General features: G+C 35.0%; 2 protein-coding genes across 2 annotated transcripts in view; both read right to left on the bottom strand.

Annotated features, from left to right (window-relative positions):
- Positions 1-1,590: 1,590 nt before the first annotated feature.
- On the bottom strand, positions 1,591-2,664 carry LOC115951732. Its single transcript, XM_031068882.1, has one exon. It carries the CDS (start codon positions 2,662-2,664, stop codon positions 1,591-1,593), a length of 1,074 nt encoding a protein of 357 aa, XP_030924742.1.
- Positions 2,665-15,788: 13,124 nt separating this feature from the next.
- LOC115951730 overlaps positions 15,789-18,294 on the bottom strand; it is a 7,955-nt gene continuing 5,449 nt past the window's right edge. The window contains exon 3 of the mRNA XM_031068881.1: positions 15,789-15,977. Coding sequence (XP_030924741.1) covers positions 15,789-15,977 — 189 coding nt within the window. The remainder of the gene's footprint in view (positions 15,978-18,294) is intronic.

The raw sequence follows: 18,294 nt of genomic DNA, 5'->3' as shown, positions 1-18,294 counted from the left end.
TCTTTTTTTCCCCCTCCTTCTTAGTTTTTAGTCAAATGCTTGAATAACCACTTAATTCCGCATATCCTTACTGAGAAATATTACATCCACAACATTTTTACAATAAATCATTGGTGGTTAGTTATTATTGGTTCAAATTTGAATTTAGCACTGAGATTACTTTTTTAACCCAACAATAACAACTAGTAACAACTTACCACTTAGAATTTGTTGTAAAAATGTTGTGGTCATATCATTTCTCATCCTTATTTATAAAAGAGATTTTATATATATATTACAAAATTTACTGATTTTATATATATTACAAAATTTACTGTATAGTTTTTATAATGTTGTTAATTACAAAAAATAATAATCTACATCTATATCTATATCTATATCATATCTATATCTATATATATATATATATAATAGCAGAAGCTGAGAGAAAGTCAATTCTTACAATTAAGAAGGTGCTGTCATGTAAGAAAAGTGTCTATCTAAAATTCAGCCACGTATACAGTTTAATCTTTAAAAAATCGTATGGTGCATCATTTGGAGAGGCTTCCTATCACAGTGTTAAAACAATCTAATGGTCTTTGAGTATAAATACAACACTAACTACTTAAATGGGTAAATTACATTCAAAAGGCTTGCCTGTATACGGAGAAAGAGAGAGAATAGAGTTGTTCGTCGGACCCCAAGAGAAAGAGAGAAAGATCCAAGGCCGGCCATTGTCCATTCCCTGGCCAGACTTAGACCATCAGACAACAAACATAGAAAGAAACTGTTAGGTCATGTATCAACCACCTAAATCAACGGAACCACACCAGTAAATTTTTTCTTTTTCCATTTTTCAGATTTGGGTATGAAATGTTACTTTTATTTATTTTTATTTTTATTTATTTTTTGTTGGGTAGGTTTAGATTTGATTCGTTTTTGTTTTGGGTTTTAGGGTTTTCTATCAAAATGTTTGTAGATATTTGCTTTTTTTTTTTTTTTTTTTTTTTTAACTGTCAATTTAGGAATTTGGATTCATAACCTTTTTCCTCTCTATTTGTTAAAATTAGGGAAACCCCTCACGGTTTAAAACAAAACTACCGTTAAATTGAAAGAGACCGAAAGTCTGATAAACAGAGAGTCGATTAGGCGTAGAGAGTTGGGAGAGGGAAAAATCTGAGAAATCAAACATAAATTTATGCCACATTTACGTTTAAAAAAAAAAAACTAGAAAAATTGTGCCTTTTCCCTAAAGCCATTAAAGTAACCGTGTACAACGTTTGGTTTTTAGGTAATTTTTTTTTTTTTGCTGAATAAGACATATATTAACACAAAAAAGAAAGTAGAAACAAATAGAAGCAGGGGAAGGGGAGAGACTTAGCCATCACCACCTTCCACCAAGCTAGATACAACAGAGAGAGGGGGGGATCCAAAACTATTACAAAAGTAAGCCCATTAGGCAAGGGAATGAGCTACACAGTTAAAATCTCTAAATACAAAGGAGGCATTCCAACATACAAAAGAGTTAAGGACCAGCCAGATATCCTCAATGATAGCATTGATGGACCAATGAGGAGTTGTAGATGGGTTTAGGATAGCCTTTATCACTGATTAGGCATCTCCTTCTATCACAACTCTAGCAAAACCTTCTTTGCGGGCCAAACTAGCTGCTAAGAGAGCTGCTTTAGATTCCGCCCATAAGGGCTCACCTAGGCAATCTTCTTGAGAATCAGCTGCTACTATGGATCCGTTGCTGTCTCTGCAAACCACTGCCAGCACCACCTTATTAGGCTTCATTGCTGCATCAAAGTTACATTTGATCCATCCAAGAGGAGGGGGCTTCCATGAGGGGGAGTTCTCTTTATTCCCAAGAATAGAAAGCCAAGCTTGCTTGTGTTGAGAAAATACCTTATTTATTTGGATGGAGAGCTTTATTGAGTCTACTGGTTGGTTTCCCCACATTGTTTGGTTTCTATTCTTCCAAACTTGGTCATAGAGCACCGCTACAAAAAGAGAAAACTCCCTTGCTTCTTTGCCTTGGATCTTTAACTTTTCAAGTGGATTTATTATAATCTTTATCCACTGATCAATATTCATATCTTTGAAAACATTCATGTTTAGGGGCCAAATTGAGTTAGCCCAAGCCTGGACTGTGATGGGGCAACGTATAAAGACATGTTCGACAGTTTCAGCCTCTTCCCCACAAACTGGACAGCTTATGTTAGGAATTGGGAATCTTTTACTAAGAATCTCCCGAACCAGAAGACATTTGCAGACAATTCTCCAGAGAAGAAGCTTAAGCCTCTCATGCATTTTGCTCTTCCACAACATCTTCCAGTGCTCTTCATGCATTGACCCAAGTGAGGTGCTGCTTTGTTGCATTTTTAACATAAATGCTGATTTTACTGTAAACTCACCTGATGGACTAAGACCCCAGCATAAGGTATCACACTTTGGGAAAGCAGGAATGTGGATATTGAGGATCCTTATAGCAGACTGAGACTCAAATAACTCAAAAATTTTCTCCCTATCCCATTGTCTTGATTCATGGTGGATGAGCTTAGCTACTAGCAAGATATTTGTAGCCACCCCAGCCTTGAGTTTTGGCCTAAAATCTGGTTCTTTGGGGACCCAAGGGTCATCCCATATGTTAATACATCTTCCATCTCTCACTTTGTGGCACATGCCTTTCTTAATGAGCTTGTTACAACTAAATAAGCTCTTGCAAATCCAAGACGCTTGTATAGGTGGCCTTGTATTGGAAAAACTTCCACCTCTTAGATATTTTCTTCTAAACATTTTTACCCAGTACTTATCCTCATTTTTTTGGACCTCCCAAGCTAGTTTGGTTAGGAGAGCCTGGTTGAAATCTTGACTTGGGTTTGCAAATAGAATCCCATTTCTTCAGGATGCAGCAGCTGGAACCATTCTCCTTTGAACCCCACCAAAATTTCCTATTTAAAGCATCAAGCTTCTTTGCTGTTTCTTTTGGGAGTTTGAGAGAGGACATAACATATGATGGCATGGCTGAGGTAACTGTGTGAATTAGGGAGGTTCTAGCAGCCTGTGAGAGGATTTTAACTTTCCAGCCTTGGTACTTCTTCTCCACTCTTTCCACCACCTCTTGAAATGTGCCTTTCTTTGACTTTCCTATCAGCATTGGCAGCCCCAAATATTTTCCTTTTGCCCCTTCAATTTTCAACCCCATACTCCCAGCTAGCAAGTGTTTGGAATGCCAACTAGTTAGATTTTTGTTGAAAACCATGGTAGATTTGTGGGTGTTTATCTTCTGCCCTGACCAAGAAGAGTAAGTGGATAAACATTCTTTAATGGACCTTATGTTCTCTTCATCAGCTCTCCCAAAAATGAACAAATCATCTGCAAATTGGAGATGAGATATTGGTTGGCATCCCTTAGCAATCTTGATATCTTTTAGCTTTTTTCTCTCTTCTGCTTTTTGCAAGAGTTTGGATAACACTTCTGCTGCTACGATAAATAGGAATGGGGAAAGAGGGTCCCCTTGTCTTAGACCTCTTTGTGGTTGGAAGAATCCATATGGGGAGCCATTTATGAGTATAGAAAAAGAGGTAGTTGAAATGCATTCTGAAACCCAATTTATCCATCTCTCATCAAATCCAAAATTTCTTAGTACATTGAGAATAAAAGGCCATTCCAATCTATCATAAGCCTTTTCCATATCAAGTTTAATTGCCATCCACTTATCCTTACCTTTTTTCTTTCTCATAGCATGGATGATTTCATGGGCTAATATGCTATTATCTTGTATTTTTCTACCTTGAATGAAGGCAGCCTGCCAGGGAGATATCATCTTGGGGAGGAGTGGTCTCAATCTGTTTGCTAATAATTTTGAAATTATCTTATATAGCACATTACAGAGCGAAATCGGCCTGTATTGGTTAACCATGGTAGCCCTCTCATTCTTGGGGATTAGGGTGATAAAGGTATGATTTATTTCTCTTAATATACAATCGCCTTGGAAGAAGCTTAGAATTGCATTCACAACATCACCTCCTATCAAGTGCCAGTAGTGTTTGAAGAAAAGGGGAGACATTCCATCAGGCCCAGGAGCTTTATGAGAATCCATCGAAAATACTGTTGTTTTGATCTCTTCCATCGAAGGCATGGCTAGCAACATTTCATTATCTTCTGGGGTGATGCACCTTGGAATTAAATTATTAAGATCATAAGGAATGTCTGGGGTTGAAGAAGAGAACAGGTTATTAAAGAAGGTTTGAAAGCATTGACCAATCTCCTCCCAACTTGAAATCCACTCACCATTTTCTTTCTTCATAAAATCAGTGGAATTTCTTCTTCACCTTATCACTGTACTTAGATAGAAGAATCTTGTATTGAGATCAGAGCTTGTAAGTGATTTGATTCTGGATTTTTGACGCCATAATATTTCCTCCCTTTTCAACAATTCTTGGATTTCCATACACAAATTTGCTTCCTTTTCCAAGTTTTGTGGATTTGGGTCTAAGCATTGAATTTGGTCTAAATTCTTCCAAGCCTCCTTAATTTTGGATTGTACATTGCCAAAGCAGGATCTATTCTATTGTTTTAGCTCTAGTTTAGCTTGTTTGATCTTCTTGCATAGCCTAAGCATTGGGGAACCAGGGGCATTGAGCCTCCAAGCATTCTCCACCACAAGATTACTTGCCTCCTCTCTTGTCCATATTTCTTCAAATTTGAATGGTCTTGGTCTACTTCCCTCTTCTCCTTCAGTGAACAGAACAATTGGGATATGATCAGAGGAATTTGAGGGAAAATGCTTCAGCAGTGCTCTTGGGAAAATTTCAGTCCACCTAGTATTAACTAGAGCTCTATCAAGTCTTTCTTTTATGTTGGCAAGGCCTGGGCGTTTGTTGGACCAAGTGTAAGGTGCCCCCACAAATTTAACATCAATTAAGCCAGCCGAGTCTACCGATCCTTTTAATCCCCCAGGAGAAGATGAAGAAAATAGTTTCCCCCCTTTCTTATCACTTGGCCCCAACAAGTTGTTAAAATCTCCCATACACAACCATGCCCAGCAAAAGACTCCCCAACCTTTTGAAGATCTTCCAAAAAGGTTTGTTTCTCTAACCTTGCACATGGCCCATAGATCAAAGACAATAGCCATGGTTCATTTATTGGATCCGAGAATACAAGACCATTAATCATATTATCATTAGACATCACAATTTCCACATCTACACCATTTTTCCATCCCAAAATGATGCCTCCTTTAAGACCTCTTGGTTCAACCCATTCTAATTTATAGAAACCCAATGAATAAAGTAGAGCTTTGACTCTATTTGAACTAATTTTAACTTCAGACAAGAACAGCAAGTCAGGACATACCTTATTTACAACGGCTTTGAGAGATCTTTTTGACTCAGCTTGGGCAAGGCCACGACAATTCCATGCAAGGAGAATCATAGCTTGCCGAAGTTGGTTCCTAGCCAAAAGTGATGCCGACCCCCTCACTGGTTGTGGGTACAGGATTATCCCAGCAACCAAGAGCCACGAAAGGCAGAGCAACCCGCTGTACAGAGCCAGCAGACCAGACCCACGGACCAGAAAGAGAGGAGCAATAGCTGAATGGTCTCAGCTAAGAGAAAACAACATACTTTCTAACAAAATCCGCCCAAAGAGAGAGAGCCGACCAACCTCTGTACCGAGACAAAACCGCCCCAACTCACAGGTGAGCCAATATGACGCCTCCCTGAGCAAAAACTCACCGGAATTGGTCTAAAGGGTTTTAGGGGAAGGTTGATAGAAGGAAGCAATTTTAGATTAATAGAGAGACCCACGGCCACCGAGAGATCCACGGCCACCCTGAGAAAGCTTGTGTGGGAATGGGTTTGTGGAATGTGGGTTAGGGTTTTTTTAAGTTTAGAGGATTGATTGATAGGGAAAATAGGTTTAGGTGAGAAAGTTAGGAGGAGTGCCACACGGAGGTGGAGAAGAAACCACACAGAGGTGGTAGAAGAAGATCACACGGAGGTGATGAGTAAAGGCCACACAGAGGTGGAGAGAGATGCTCCTACTAGGGAGAGAGATAGTAGGAGCATCTGTGTTTGGTTTTTAGGTAATTAACGTTGCTTTTCCCTTACTGCTTATAAGTACCATCCCTTAACCAAGCTGGAAAAGCCTTCACAAACAGTTTCATTTTGCAAACCACGCACCTGTGTCTTTCAAAAAACCACTGACAATCCCAAGGCCAATTGACTATGCTGACAACAGACACAACATTTTGTACACTGGGCAATTACAACTTTTGCCCATTACATATTCCTATCTTCTCCCAGTCTCTGTATTTTATCCCCCTCTCCTGCACTCTATCCTTTATTTCTTGTAACACAATTTTTTCCCTATTTGCAAGCAAAGCCTCAAAGCAAAACATTCACAAGGCACTTTGAGAAGAAATAAAGAGCCAGAGAGAGAAGTCTGAGGGCTGCCAACATTGTCAAGCCAACACCCACCTTCAGTTGGCATCCCACCACTATAATATTGCCGTTACCACATCGGTAAATGTATTTTCTTATGCATAAAAAATTTGATATGGAATAATTAGTTTTGATTTAGGCATTTAGCCTAGATTTGGTTTTGATTAAGGTTTAAAATTTGGAATTGGTTTGAGGGAGTTAGAAAGATGAGAAAAAGAATGGTATGATTGGAGGACTCTGAAAAATGTTGCATGTCACGTGTTTGAGGAAATTTCTCTTAGATAGCTAGTACATAATCCTTTGATTCAATCTTTTCTTTTCCCTATCTTGATATAAATTTTGGCCTTTTGTTGGATTCACAAAATCCAATTGACCACAAGTGTTTAATTTTTGTGTGTAAGGTTTTAGTTGTAATTGATTTCTTCGCTTAGCTGGTTTGCAACAGTTTTCTGCTTTTGGGAAATTCTTAGATTCCAGCATAAACAAACAAGGCAATATGTGGCACTGGTATGAAAACCATGAATATTGGCACACCTTTGTGGTTTGTAAGTTGGAAAATAGGATTACAAACCATGTGCATGTTACAATAGTTTTTAGCAGCCCCTAAAAAGAAGAGACAGATTATTCTTATTCTTAATTTAGTTCGTGTAAACTACATGTCTAGCCTACTGTTTTTGCTGCATAATGCAATTTTGGGTGTTGGTCCATTTCTTGAAGACAATGCATGAGGTAGTCTTGATCTAACTCATTGTAAAGGTCGAAATCTTAGAGGCTGTTTGGATGGCTTGTTTCCGTAATTCAATTCTCTATTTTCATAACTCATAACTCAAAAATAGTGAGACCCATAGCTAGAAATCCGTTTGGTTGCATGATAACTCTGTTTCCATCACCCAATTCTCTGATTTTTGAGTTATGAGTTATGGAAACTGAAAACACATTTTAGCTGTTTTCAGTTTCCATAACTCATAACTCAATGGCATTTCCGTAACTAACACTACATGGAAGGACCCACTGTCAGTCTCAGCAACAACTTTTGACCATCTTTTTTTCTTTTTTTTTTCTTTTTTACATTGGGTTCGGTGTGTGCGTTTCTTCATCTTCTTTTTTTTTCTTTTTCCTTTCACACTAGGTGGCTTCTTCTTCTTCCTTCATTGCATGCGGTTTCTGGATTTTTTTTTTTTTTTCACTTCGGCTTTTTTTTTTTTTTTTTTTTCACTAGGTTCTTTTTTTGGGTGGGTTTCTTTTGTTCTTCATCGGGTTTCTAGATTCAGTTCTTTCTTCTTTTTTCTTTTTTTTTTTGTTCTTTCACTGGGTTCTTTTTTTGGCTGGGTTTCTTTTGTTCTTCATTGGGTTTCCGGGTTCAGTTCTTTCTTTCTTTTCTTTTTTTTCTTTTTTACTGGGTTCGGTGAGTTTGGGTACTAATATTAAAAAAAAAAAAAAACTGCATCGAGTGACAGGTATAGGGCCCACAAATAGTGTGAAAAATATTGAGTAATGGAAAGTGAGTGATGGTGCCAAACGGGTGTGAAAAATTAAGTGATGAGTAATGAGTGATGAGTTATGAGTAATAAGTGATGAGTGATGGAAATTGAGTGATGAAATTTTTGCATCCAAACAACCTCTTAAGTTCATGAATTACACTTCATAAGTTGCCCCAAAAAAAAAAAAATTCTATTTTTAACATTGTCCTGGAACTGATTCATTCATGACTAATTATAATTTAAAATGCAGTTTCCTTCATACTGATGATCCATTATCAATCACATGACCATATATAAATGGCTGTGGAACTTGACGAATTGATAATGAATGTGTCTTTCTAATTATTTTTACGATAAGCTTTTGATATCATTTTTAGATATTTGGTTGTGTAATGATTGGACTAATCGTTATACTAATAGTTGGTACATGTTAACAATTAACTAATTAGCTGTCTATAACATGTGAGAGTTGGTAATGGTATTATTAGAAAGAAAAAAAATTTAAAACGTAGAACATATAAAGTATGAATGACAGATTTGCTTGAAAACATTAATTCTTTGTAGTTGTAGTTCTTTTATTGACAAGCTTTGGTTTCAAATTAAAATTTCAATTTTGAATAGATTAAGGCAAAGAGGAAGATGTCGTTTTTAATGGTAGGTCATTTACCATGAATTCTAGACAATTTTTAAAAACATATACCTTTCTAAATTAGAAAAACTTGGAACTTACATTCAACAAAAAAGAAATTGAAAACTTCTCAAATTTTATTTTCATTGGGTTGAATAAGGTGAATTAGATTTGGTTACATGTATTTGGAAGTATACTAAAAATATGCTAAATGATTTAAATTCTTATATCATTTTCTTTCATTCTTGCATAACATTTTTTTTTTCTTATTTTTTTATTGGTGACTTTAGGGGTCCAAAATTGAGGTAGATTTCAAGTATAGGTTTTAGTTTTAATATAAGGCTCACAAGGTATGTTTACTGCATACAGAGAATTTTGAGCTTTCAATTCATTTCACGACATGAGAAAATCAAATCTGTATTTTAGATTGGGCATTGAAGACCCTTTCTGCATTTGATGTTAAAAAGATTGCATCTTAATTTATTGAAAGCCATGGCATTTTTGTTTATGTGCACAAATACTAAATTTACCGTCTCATAACAATATGATAGTGTTAGCTTATTTGCATTTTATATTTCTACTTAATGAATTCAATAGTTTGAGAAGTGAAAGTTTCTTCATGACATATGTCCTAATTGTTCAAGTTCATCAAACAATTCTTAGCTTTCTCAAAAGTGGGTTTGTATTTTCAATTTTGTGGTTTTTGTCAAGAGGTCAATTTTTTCTTTTAAGCCTTTGTGCTTTTCTTGGTTTTTATTTTTACTGGGATTTGTTAGTTTTGAAAGGATAATTATAATGTTTTGTTTGATGGGGTTGCAAAAATATTTTAATGCTCCCATAAGGCTTGCATTTTTGTTCTTCAAAAAGAAGTTTATACCTGCAAGTGTAGATCTTTTCTAGTCGCAGTTACATTGAGGTTTATTCAATCTATTCTCTTCTATTAATGTTTCCTGAATGTGGGTTGAAAATTGGATTCTTATTGTTTTGCTTACAGGGATTTGGCATTTTATTATCTAGGTTATTTGGAACTGTGGATTCTCTTCATCTGCGTAAAACTCTTAATACATTACACAAATCCTACTACTTGAACAATTTAGAAACTATGAGACTAGAATAGCTAGGTATTTACTAGTTTTCTCCTTTATTCTATATGGTTTCTTGCATATTTATTGTTAATATGTTTCTATAAAGAATATGAAATTGGAATCTGGTTGCATATTTATTGGTTTTGATATAGGAATTTTATTTTTAAGTTGAGGTTGTTTTTCCTTTCATTTGCGGTTGAGATTTTCTGCTTCACTCTCCTAATTTTGACTTAACAATTGAAGTTTTTCATTGAATTTGATCCTTCTGCTTCACTCCATCATAGAATTTTGATTACCCTATTGGAGTTGTTAATCGAATTTTGGCTAGTACAAATTTGCATGGATTTAGTTTGAAAATTTTAAAGTTGGGGTTATCAATGTTTACTTCTTTATGATGTTTTGTATTTTCTGATTTTTTTTTTCAGGTTCCTTCTCAGGTGATTTTTTTAAATTAAAGTCTAAATTTCCACTAAATCTCTACCAATTCTGACTTTCTAATGATATCATTCAATTTACCACCTAAGCAAGAGTGAATGGGTGATTTGTTGTCCCTTTTATATATCAACCTGTTTAGTCCATAACTTAAAAGAGTCCCAAAGTTCTCCAAATCGAAAACTTTTGTTTAGAGGGAGTTCAAAATATAGAGAACCAATCATGAGAGCAGTGCTACATTGGCTGCAAGTTAGGAATGCTATGTGATATATTGGACTGAACATAATTGAACTACTGGTGTGGTTATCAGAGAACTAAGAGCCCGTTTGGATTGCTAGTTTTGATAACTCAATTCTCTGTTTCCATAACTCTTAACTCAAAAATGGTGGGACCCATAGCAAAAAGTTTGTTTGGTAAACAATAACTCTGTTTTCATAACTCTGTTTCCATCACTCAATTCTCTGTTTTTTGAGTTATGAGTTATGGAAACTGAAAACAACTTTTGGCTGTTTTCAGTTTCCATAACTCATAACTCAATGGAAATATTGTAATTAAACACACAAAGGGAACCCACAGCCTCAACTTTTGACCAACTTTTTTTTTTTTTTTTTTTTTTTTTTTTTTTTTTCTGGGGTTGGCGTTTGGCTGTTGTTCTTTTTTTTCTTTTTCTTTGTTTCTTTTCCTGGGTTGGTTGTTTCGGTTTTTTTTTTTCACTGGATTCAATGAGTTTGGTACTGGAAAAAAAAAAAAAAAAAAAAAAAAAAAAAAAAAAAAAAAAAAACTGCGCCGATGACAGGTATGGGGCTCACAAATAGTGTGAAAAATATTGAGTCATGGTGCCAAAAAAACATGGTATTTTAAGTGATGAGTGATGAGTTATGAGTTATGAGTGATAAGTGATAAGTGATGAGTTATGAGTTATGAGTGACCAAAAAAATGAATCCAAACAGCCCCTAAGTCTTTATGGTGAGCATCGCCCCTATTGCCACGAGAGTATAATCAGATGCATGTGTGTGTCTGCATGCGTGTGCACCTGTGTGTGACAGGGGCATGTTGTAAAACACAAGTCAATCTCAGTCCCTTGCAAAACTCATTTCTATTGTGCATGATACTTGGTTTGGGTTGACATTGTTTAGATATCATAAATATGTAAATGATGGTTCTACTAAATGACCATCCTGTGCTTAAATCCTAATAGAGCACAAAATTCATGCACGTTTGATATTTTAACCATAACTGGCCAACCCTCACAAACCACGATAGTCCTTATTGACTAACAGTGGGAGTTCTATATCTCTTCTCTTAAGCATCTTACACATGTTTTATGGAGACATATTGTGAACTTCAAGCTTTATGAGTCTCTCTCTCTATTAGATGAATAGATTTCATTACACAAAAAATACTTGAAACACCTAATAAACGGTACTAAGTTCAATTTTTTCCCTTTAAACAAATCAACTTTTTTCCTTTCGTATTAATTGAGATGTTGCCTCTTGACTGTTTCTAAAATCCTTCTTATCTATTTTATTTTTCTTTGTTAGATGAATAAATTTCATTACACAGCATATACCTAATGATAGTAACAAAACTTTTTCAAAAAAAGAAAAGAAAAAAAGAGTAAAGAACTGACATATTGAAAATATCAGTATGAATACCCGTTTACTACATTATCTGAAGAAACAAAAAAGACTGTTCAGTACATTGTGCAACTCCTAGGCCTAGCATTCTTTTAGAACTCAGACCATATGAAGAAGTTGTTTACTTAATATTTGAAAACCCATTTAAGTAGGTTGGCAATTATCGCTTCTGCTAACCGTAAGCTAAGATTGATGGTGTTCTTGGAAGTTCAGAAAAGAAATCTGATTCTTTACTGAAACAGAGTTTCATTAATCTTTAAAACCAAAATAAAAATTTTCAGGCATTCAAGTGATAATAGTATTTTTGTGGACCCTAGTATCAGATTAAACCCCACACTTCCCTCCCTCATTATCTACCTACCTCAAAAAAAAATTAAATGAGCTTAAATATTTTTGTGCTTAATCTATTATTTAGTATGTCTATATATGTATTTATGTACGTATGTGTATGAATCTTAGTGCTTGAGAAAGCAAAAGGTTTAGGAATTTTCATCTTGGGTAGAGTATCAATTGAAGTGGAAAGTGAATGTTCCGAATGGACGTACCAAAACATCTGAGGAGAATCCACCAAGAAAAATATCTCAACATATTGCAATGTACTACACGTGAATTAAGATGTTAGAATGCTTCAATTTGTCTCCTAGGCAAAAGGTGTGATTCACTTTGGAAATTTGATTTTATGCTTTTAATTATTTGTTTTATGAGTTACTACACAAAGGAAAAATGTACTATCAACTTCTGTCTTTTAATCTATAGACATTTCATACTTTCAATTTATAAAATTTTTGCACAATTGTTATCAACAAACTTTGTAATGGTTTCTAAAATTTTTTAAAAAAATTAAAAAAAAAAATTAAAAAAAAAACTCTTTATAACAGCTAAAACTACATTATACGTACAAATGCTTTAGGTATGAAATTTTTTATGGTGGCATTTATTGTTGCTAAGAACATGTTCTACTTGAACTTACATGTTTCATATCAAAAGCAATTCAAAGAGATAAACCCGTGCATCGCACAGATTAGCGATTAGTATTACTAAAAGCTGAAGCGTAGCATTTATTATTGTTACGCTCCTATTGAGTCACATCAGCAACCACATCATTCATTTATTTTTTTTTTCTTTTTTCTATTTAAACTTTTCTTCCCCCTATTTTCAAAAAAAAAAAAAATATATATATATATATATATATTCTTCTTCTCCCTATTAGTTCACTCACCTATTGTTACACTTCTTCCAAATTTTTCCCTTCTTTTTTGCCTCTTTATCCCCTCACTACTTTACCGTTATACTTCCTTCCTCTTTTTTATAATTTGCCTATTCTTTTACCCATTTCATTTTGTATAAATTTGATATCGTTTTCCCATTCAATCCATATTTTTCTCACACAAAACTATGAGTACTCTCTCTCTCTCTCTCTCTCTCTACTTTCTTTCGGCGAATTTTTATTCTTTCTTATAACTCTAATTAAGGTTGATGGTTTTTTTTTTTTTTTTTTTTTATATGTGTTTTGTATTGGTGTGTGTGTGTGTTTTTTTTTTTTTTTTTTTAAATATCCTATCAGAAAGTCTTCTCTTTCCTTTTTATAACTTTGGTTGAATTTTAGTTTAAGTTAATACTTAGTTTTTTGGGAAACATGAATTTGAATATGCCTACCAATTGTTTGAGTAAAAAATTATTTTAAAGCTTATTATTTATTCCTTTAGTTTCATTTTAATTTTGGTTAAGGTAACATTGTAATTTTGTAATGAGTTTTGATTATTATGATAATTTCCTTATTCCTTAAGAGATGAGAAATTTGAATAATAAATTTGAAACTTATAAAGTTTAGTTGTATATTGAGCAAATATAATACACTACAATAGAAGTTAGAAGAATATGGTTCACCTTAAAATAATATTAATCAAACATAAAATAATAATAATAATAATAATAATATAATGATATATTTGTAGAGATAAAAAGATTAAAAAAAATATTTGTAGAAATATTTGTTTTTAAAATAGACAATACTTGAAGTAATCATTTTCTTTTTATATATTACACCTCATTACATAATATTTATATTCTCACGCATTGTGTGGATCTGCAGCTAGTAATAATAATAATTCAACATGAATTTGTTTTATTGTTGAAGTGGTATTAACCACATTCATTGTCATATCAATTTGTAATTTTTTGTAATAAAATTTGTAAAAACTTTGCTGCTTCATTTTTTAATTTTTTTATAATCAAAAGCTTGAGTATTTTCCTATTTATAATAATGGATTGGAACAACAAAGTTCTACTCCAACAACTTAACCTCCCTTTGATCACAGTCAATAGCACATTCGATCTGGCTAATATAACCTTCTTCTAGACACAACCAAGGGCACATAACACCAAGCCTACATATAACATGGTATCAAAACCACTTTATTGTGACCTTCACTATATTTCAAGCAGCCCGTGTCAACCATCACCCAGCCTAGCCGTTGACCACTGCGAACCACTATTGTCCAGTCACTTATGACCCTTGCTTCATCATGACATCGTCTTCTTCCAATATTCCTAAGGCCACCAGTGTAACCATCCTCTCTAGCCCCGGTGTTCACTTTTTGGTCATTGGTGCAACCATTCTTAGGCCTTTGTAGCCATCTTTCGGCATTTATCTATCGTGTAAAGTTGTGATTTCCAACTATATTGTGTTGGCTTTAATTCCATACCAAATTTGATTGTAATTTCTTCAATCATTTTCCCTGTATGTATGTGGATTTTAATTGTAAGGGATGAGTGTGAGAGATCGGTGAAGAATCAAGCTACAAAAGTTGAATAAGTGGATTTTGTGATTGGCTCACCATTGTCTCGCGAGAAGCAACCTGTGAAAAGAGTCACATGTAGAGCACATGACTAGAAGATGAAGAGTCATGCCAAATAGAAAGTTTGGCGGGTCCTTCGTGGATTGGCCTTACCTGCAAGACAATCGCGAAAAATCTAGCCTGGCATGACTTTTCATCTTCATCTTCAGCTTTAAACAAAAGCATTATAAATATCCAAAAGTTATAAAAACTTAAAGTAAACTAGAAACCATCAAAATAAACCAATGCATACTAAATTTGCTACTTTGCTACATCCCCCTCAAGTTGTACTCCCCCTCAATCTACTCCCCCTTTTTGACCAGAATGGCCAAAGAGACTAGAATGCATCGGACTCTGAATCTGACTCCGGCTTCGATTTCCTCATCATGTCATCAATTTGAGACCATAGGGCAATAATATGGCCTTCAAGGTATGTGAATTGAGATTTGGAGTAGTTGATATGTGAAGCTAGCATTACATGCAACTCTTCAACCCTTCCAATTAGATGATCAAGGCGATCGGGTGCTCTTGCGCGTGCTTGGGAGAAGGTTGCACAGTGTCCTCCGGAACTGAAGTGAAATGCTCAATTTCCTCTTTAGTGTCTCCTCCTTCTTCTGCAGCATCATCTCTTGGAATTTGAGAGACACTAACAGTTGGTCCAGGGATATGAGCTTTGCTTCGGATGATGGTTTGCTCACTAATAGGATCTTCCCTTTGTATCACTTGAAGTCCACTTGAAATCTTCACCCTTGCCCTTAAAATAAGAGACATGACTAGGCTTGGGAATGGTAGAGTTAGCCTTGAATTCCTTTTTGTGATGCTTTTGATGAAGAGGTGATAAATGTGACCACAGATGTCGATCTCCTTGTGAGTGAAGAGACCAAATAGGAATATGGTCCTTGGTCCTGACAAAGTTGTCAAGTTCTTCACCGCGTAGAGGTTGAAGTTCATGATGTAGGCCGAAGCCCGCATTTCCGAGGTGAACGTAATGGTGTGCAAGGCCTTCTTCTTGAGTTTTCCACCAAGAACTTCCATGAGGGGCTCTAGTTTCTCCTTTCTCTCATCATATTGCAGAGATGTGTCTAGAGTCGTCGGTCAAATCTCCAAAACATCTTGAATTGATTCCCTCGTGATTGAAAACTCTCTCCCTCTTAGCCAACAGTTGATGTGATCACCTTCCACAATGGCATTTGCGAAGAATTCTTGAATGATATCTTCGAACACATCGCCCATCGAATTAAGCAACTTCATCCATGTCCTTTATTTGAACACATCCAGAATGAAGGCGCCCTCTAGGGAATCTAAGTCCACAAGCATCTCTAGGATGATTGGGGCCCATTTGTAATGATCAACAAAGGCCATGTTAGCATCATCATTTCGAAATGACTCTAAGGACGTGCGAGGACGCTTTGAAGGCTTCTTTGTGGCCTTTTTGTTAATAAGAGACATCTACAAAACAAACACCAACATAAAGAAACAAAGACAAATACAAACAAGGAAACAAACTTGATTAGACACAAGTTAGTCCATGAAAAGGAACAAAAAGTCCTAAAAAGCATAAAGACAAACAAAGTCACAAGATCATGCATGTCAAGTGATCAAGTGTGTGCATGTGGTGTGCATGTGAGATGCATGAGCAATGCATGACAAGGAACTCATGGAGCAAAGTGTGTGAAACACACAACCAATGTTTAAAACATGTTAAGAATGTAAAAACATAGGAATCCCCAAAATTTGGTACTCATCGGAGTCCAAAAAAATGAGAAAATGTTATTTGGGCATTTTATCAAACATTTAGAGTGCATACAAACCACTAACATGTAAAACAATGCATGAACATGTTGAAATCTTGCCTAAATACATGTTAAAAATGCCACTTGGGGCCAACACAAACACAAACAAACACAATGGGACACAGCCCAATCAAGAAAAAAAAAATTTGCATGAACATAAGTTTTTCCAACCCCTTTCAAAAAAATAACCCAACCCTAGAAATCCTAAAATCTAAGATTTAATCTAAGGAAACAAGAGTGAAAAAGTGTTAAAACATACCTTAGATGAGTCTTAGGGATGAAAGTTCTTGAGATTTGGGTGAGATTTTGAGTGAAAAGGTGTTTTTGGGTTGAAAGAGGCACGAAGAAGGCAAAAAGATTGATTTGAAAAACGATCACTATTTGCCCTTTAAAAATTGAAAATCCGCTCATTTCGCAGGTAAGCTTCTCGCGAAGTTACTTGCGAAATGGCCTCTCATGCACAGAACATGTTTTGCGGGAAGTTTCTTCTTGTGAAAGAGTCGCGAGAGGGTTGCGAAACTCTCTATGTAAATTTTTGGAAAAACTGAAATTGGCTTCCTCATTTTCACGGGTAGGTTCTTACTTGCGACGTACTGGCGAAAATGCCTCTGAACGAGTTTTTCAACAAAAATAAAATTGACTGTTTGGAAAAACACTTAACACACAAAAATTCATAAAAACACTTTCAAAAACATATAAAATACTCAAAAATCTTTTTGGATTTGATCATCAAGCAATTGAGTATACACATATTAGATTTGAAGTACAATCACACAAATAAAATAGGCATTCATTGAACATTAGATTTGTGTGTTGTGTGTGTGGATCAAGTATGAACTAGTCCATAGTCTAGTATGAAGTTTCAATCATTAATTCAATCAAGTCATACACAACTAGTATGAAGTCAAGTGACCTATCTCACTTATAGAAATGAACATATATGACCCTTCACCAATGTGTTTACATTTGATTGAAAGCTTTTCATTTGGCTTTCATGTTTCATACTTTTGATTAAATACAACTCAAATTTTTGAGAAACGATGTCATGAACTTTTTATATATCTTTGACAAATAAGCATTTGGCTTTGGCACCGTACATTTTAATACATATTTGCTCCACATTTTCCTACTCTAACTAGTTTTCGAAGCAAGACTTTTTCAGCTCTTTTCTCATTTTTAGAGATAGACATTTGAAGAGCTCTTTTGAAAAAGAAAAAAAAAAGTGAGAATATATTTAAGCACAAGTGTATGCATGTATGCAAGACCATTGACCAATCATTCATGACAAGTTTGAAGATTTATTTACAACAATCAAATATAGATTTCTAGATGTCACTCACACTTAAAAAATGTGCATACATAACAAGCTAAGCTCGTAAATGCACTATGCCATTAGTACGGAGGTACTAGGCCAAACTCACATGTGATATACACAACACAAGTGATCAAACTTTTTTAGATTTTTCACTTTTTATGGGTTTTTGAATTTTTCAACATACTAAAAAACAAAACAATAAAGTAAGATCAACAAAAACAATGAAAAACAAACAAAGACTTGTGAAAGAAACACATGATGACATGTGAGACCTTTTCTACATGAGAGCATTAATAAGCAACTGTGGGTCACACAAGAAAAGTGAGTCAAGGGATGATACTGACACCGATGGTCTTACGAAGGGATTCAAACCGTGGACCATCAAGAGATTTAGTGAAGATGTCAGCCTTTTGATTTGTGGTGTTGATAAACTCTAAACACACAATCTTCTCTTCCACTAACTCTCGAATGAAATGATATTGAATTTCGATATGCTTCGACTTTGAGTGTTAGACTGGATTCTTGGATAGATTGATGGCACTATTGTCACAAAAGACGCACAAAATGTCTTGAGAGATTCCATAATCATGAAGAAACTTCTTCATCCACAATAGTTGAGCACAACAACTACCTACTGCAATATACTCCACTTTAGTAG

The sequence above is a fragment of the Quercus lobata genome, chromosome 7 (assembly GCF_001633185.2).
Source record: "Quercus lobata isolate SW786 chromosome 7, ValleyOak3.0 Primary Assembly, whole genome shotgun sequence".
NCBI lineage: Eukaryota > Viridiplantae > Streptophyta > Magnoliopsida > Fagales > Fagaceae > Quercus > Quercus lobata.
The sequence above is the reverse complement of the archived record's forward strand: the minus strand, read 5'-3'. Positions and strand labels throughout refer to the sequence as shown.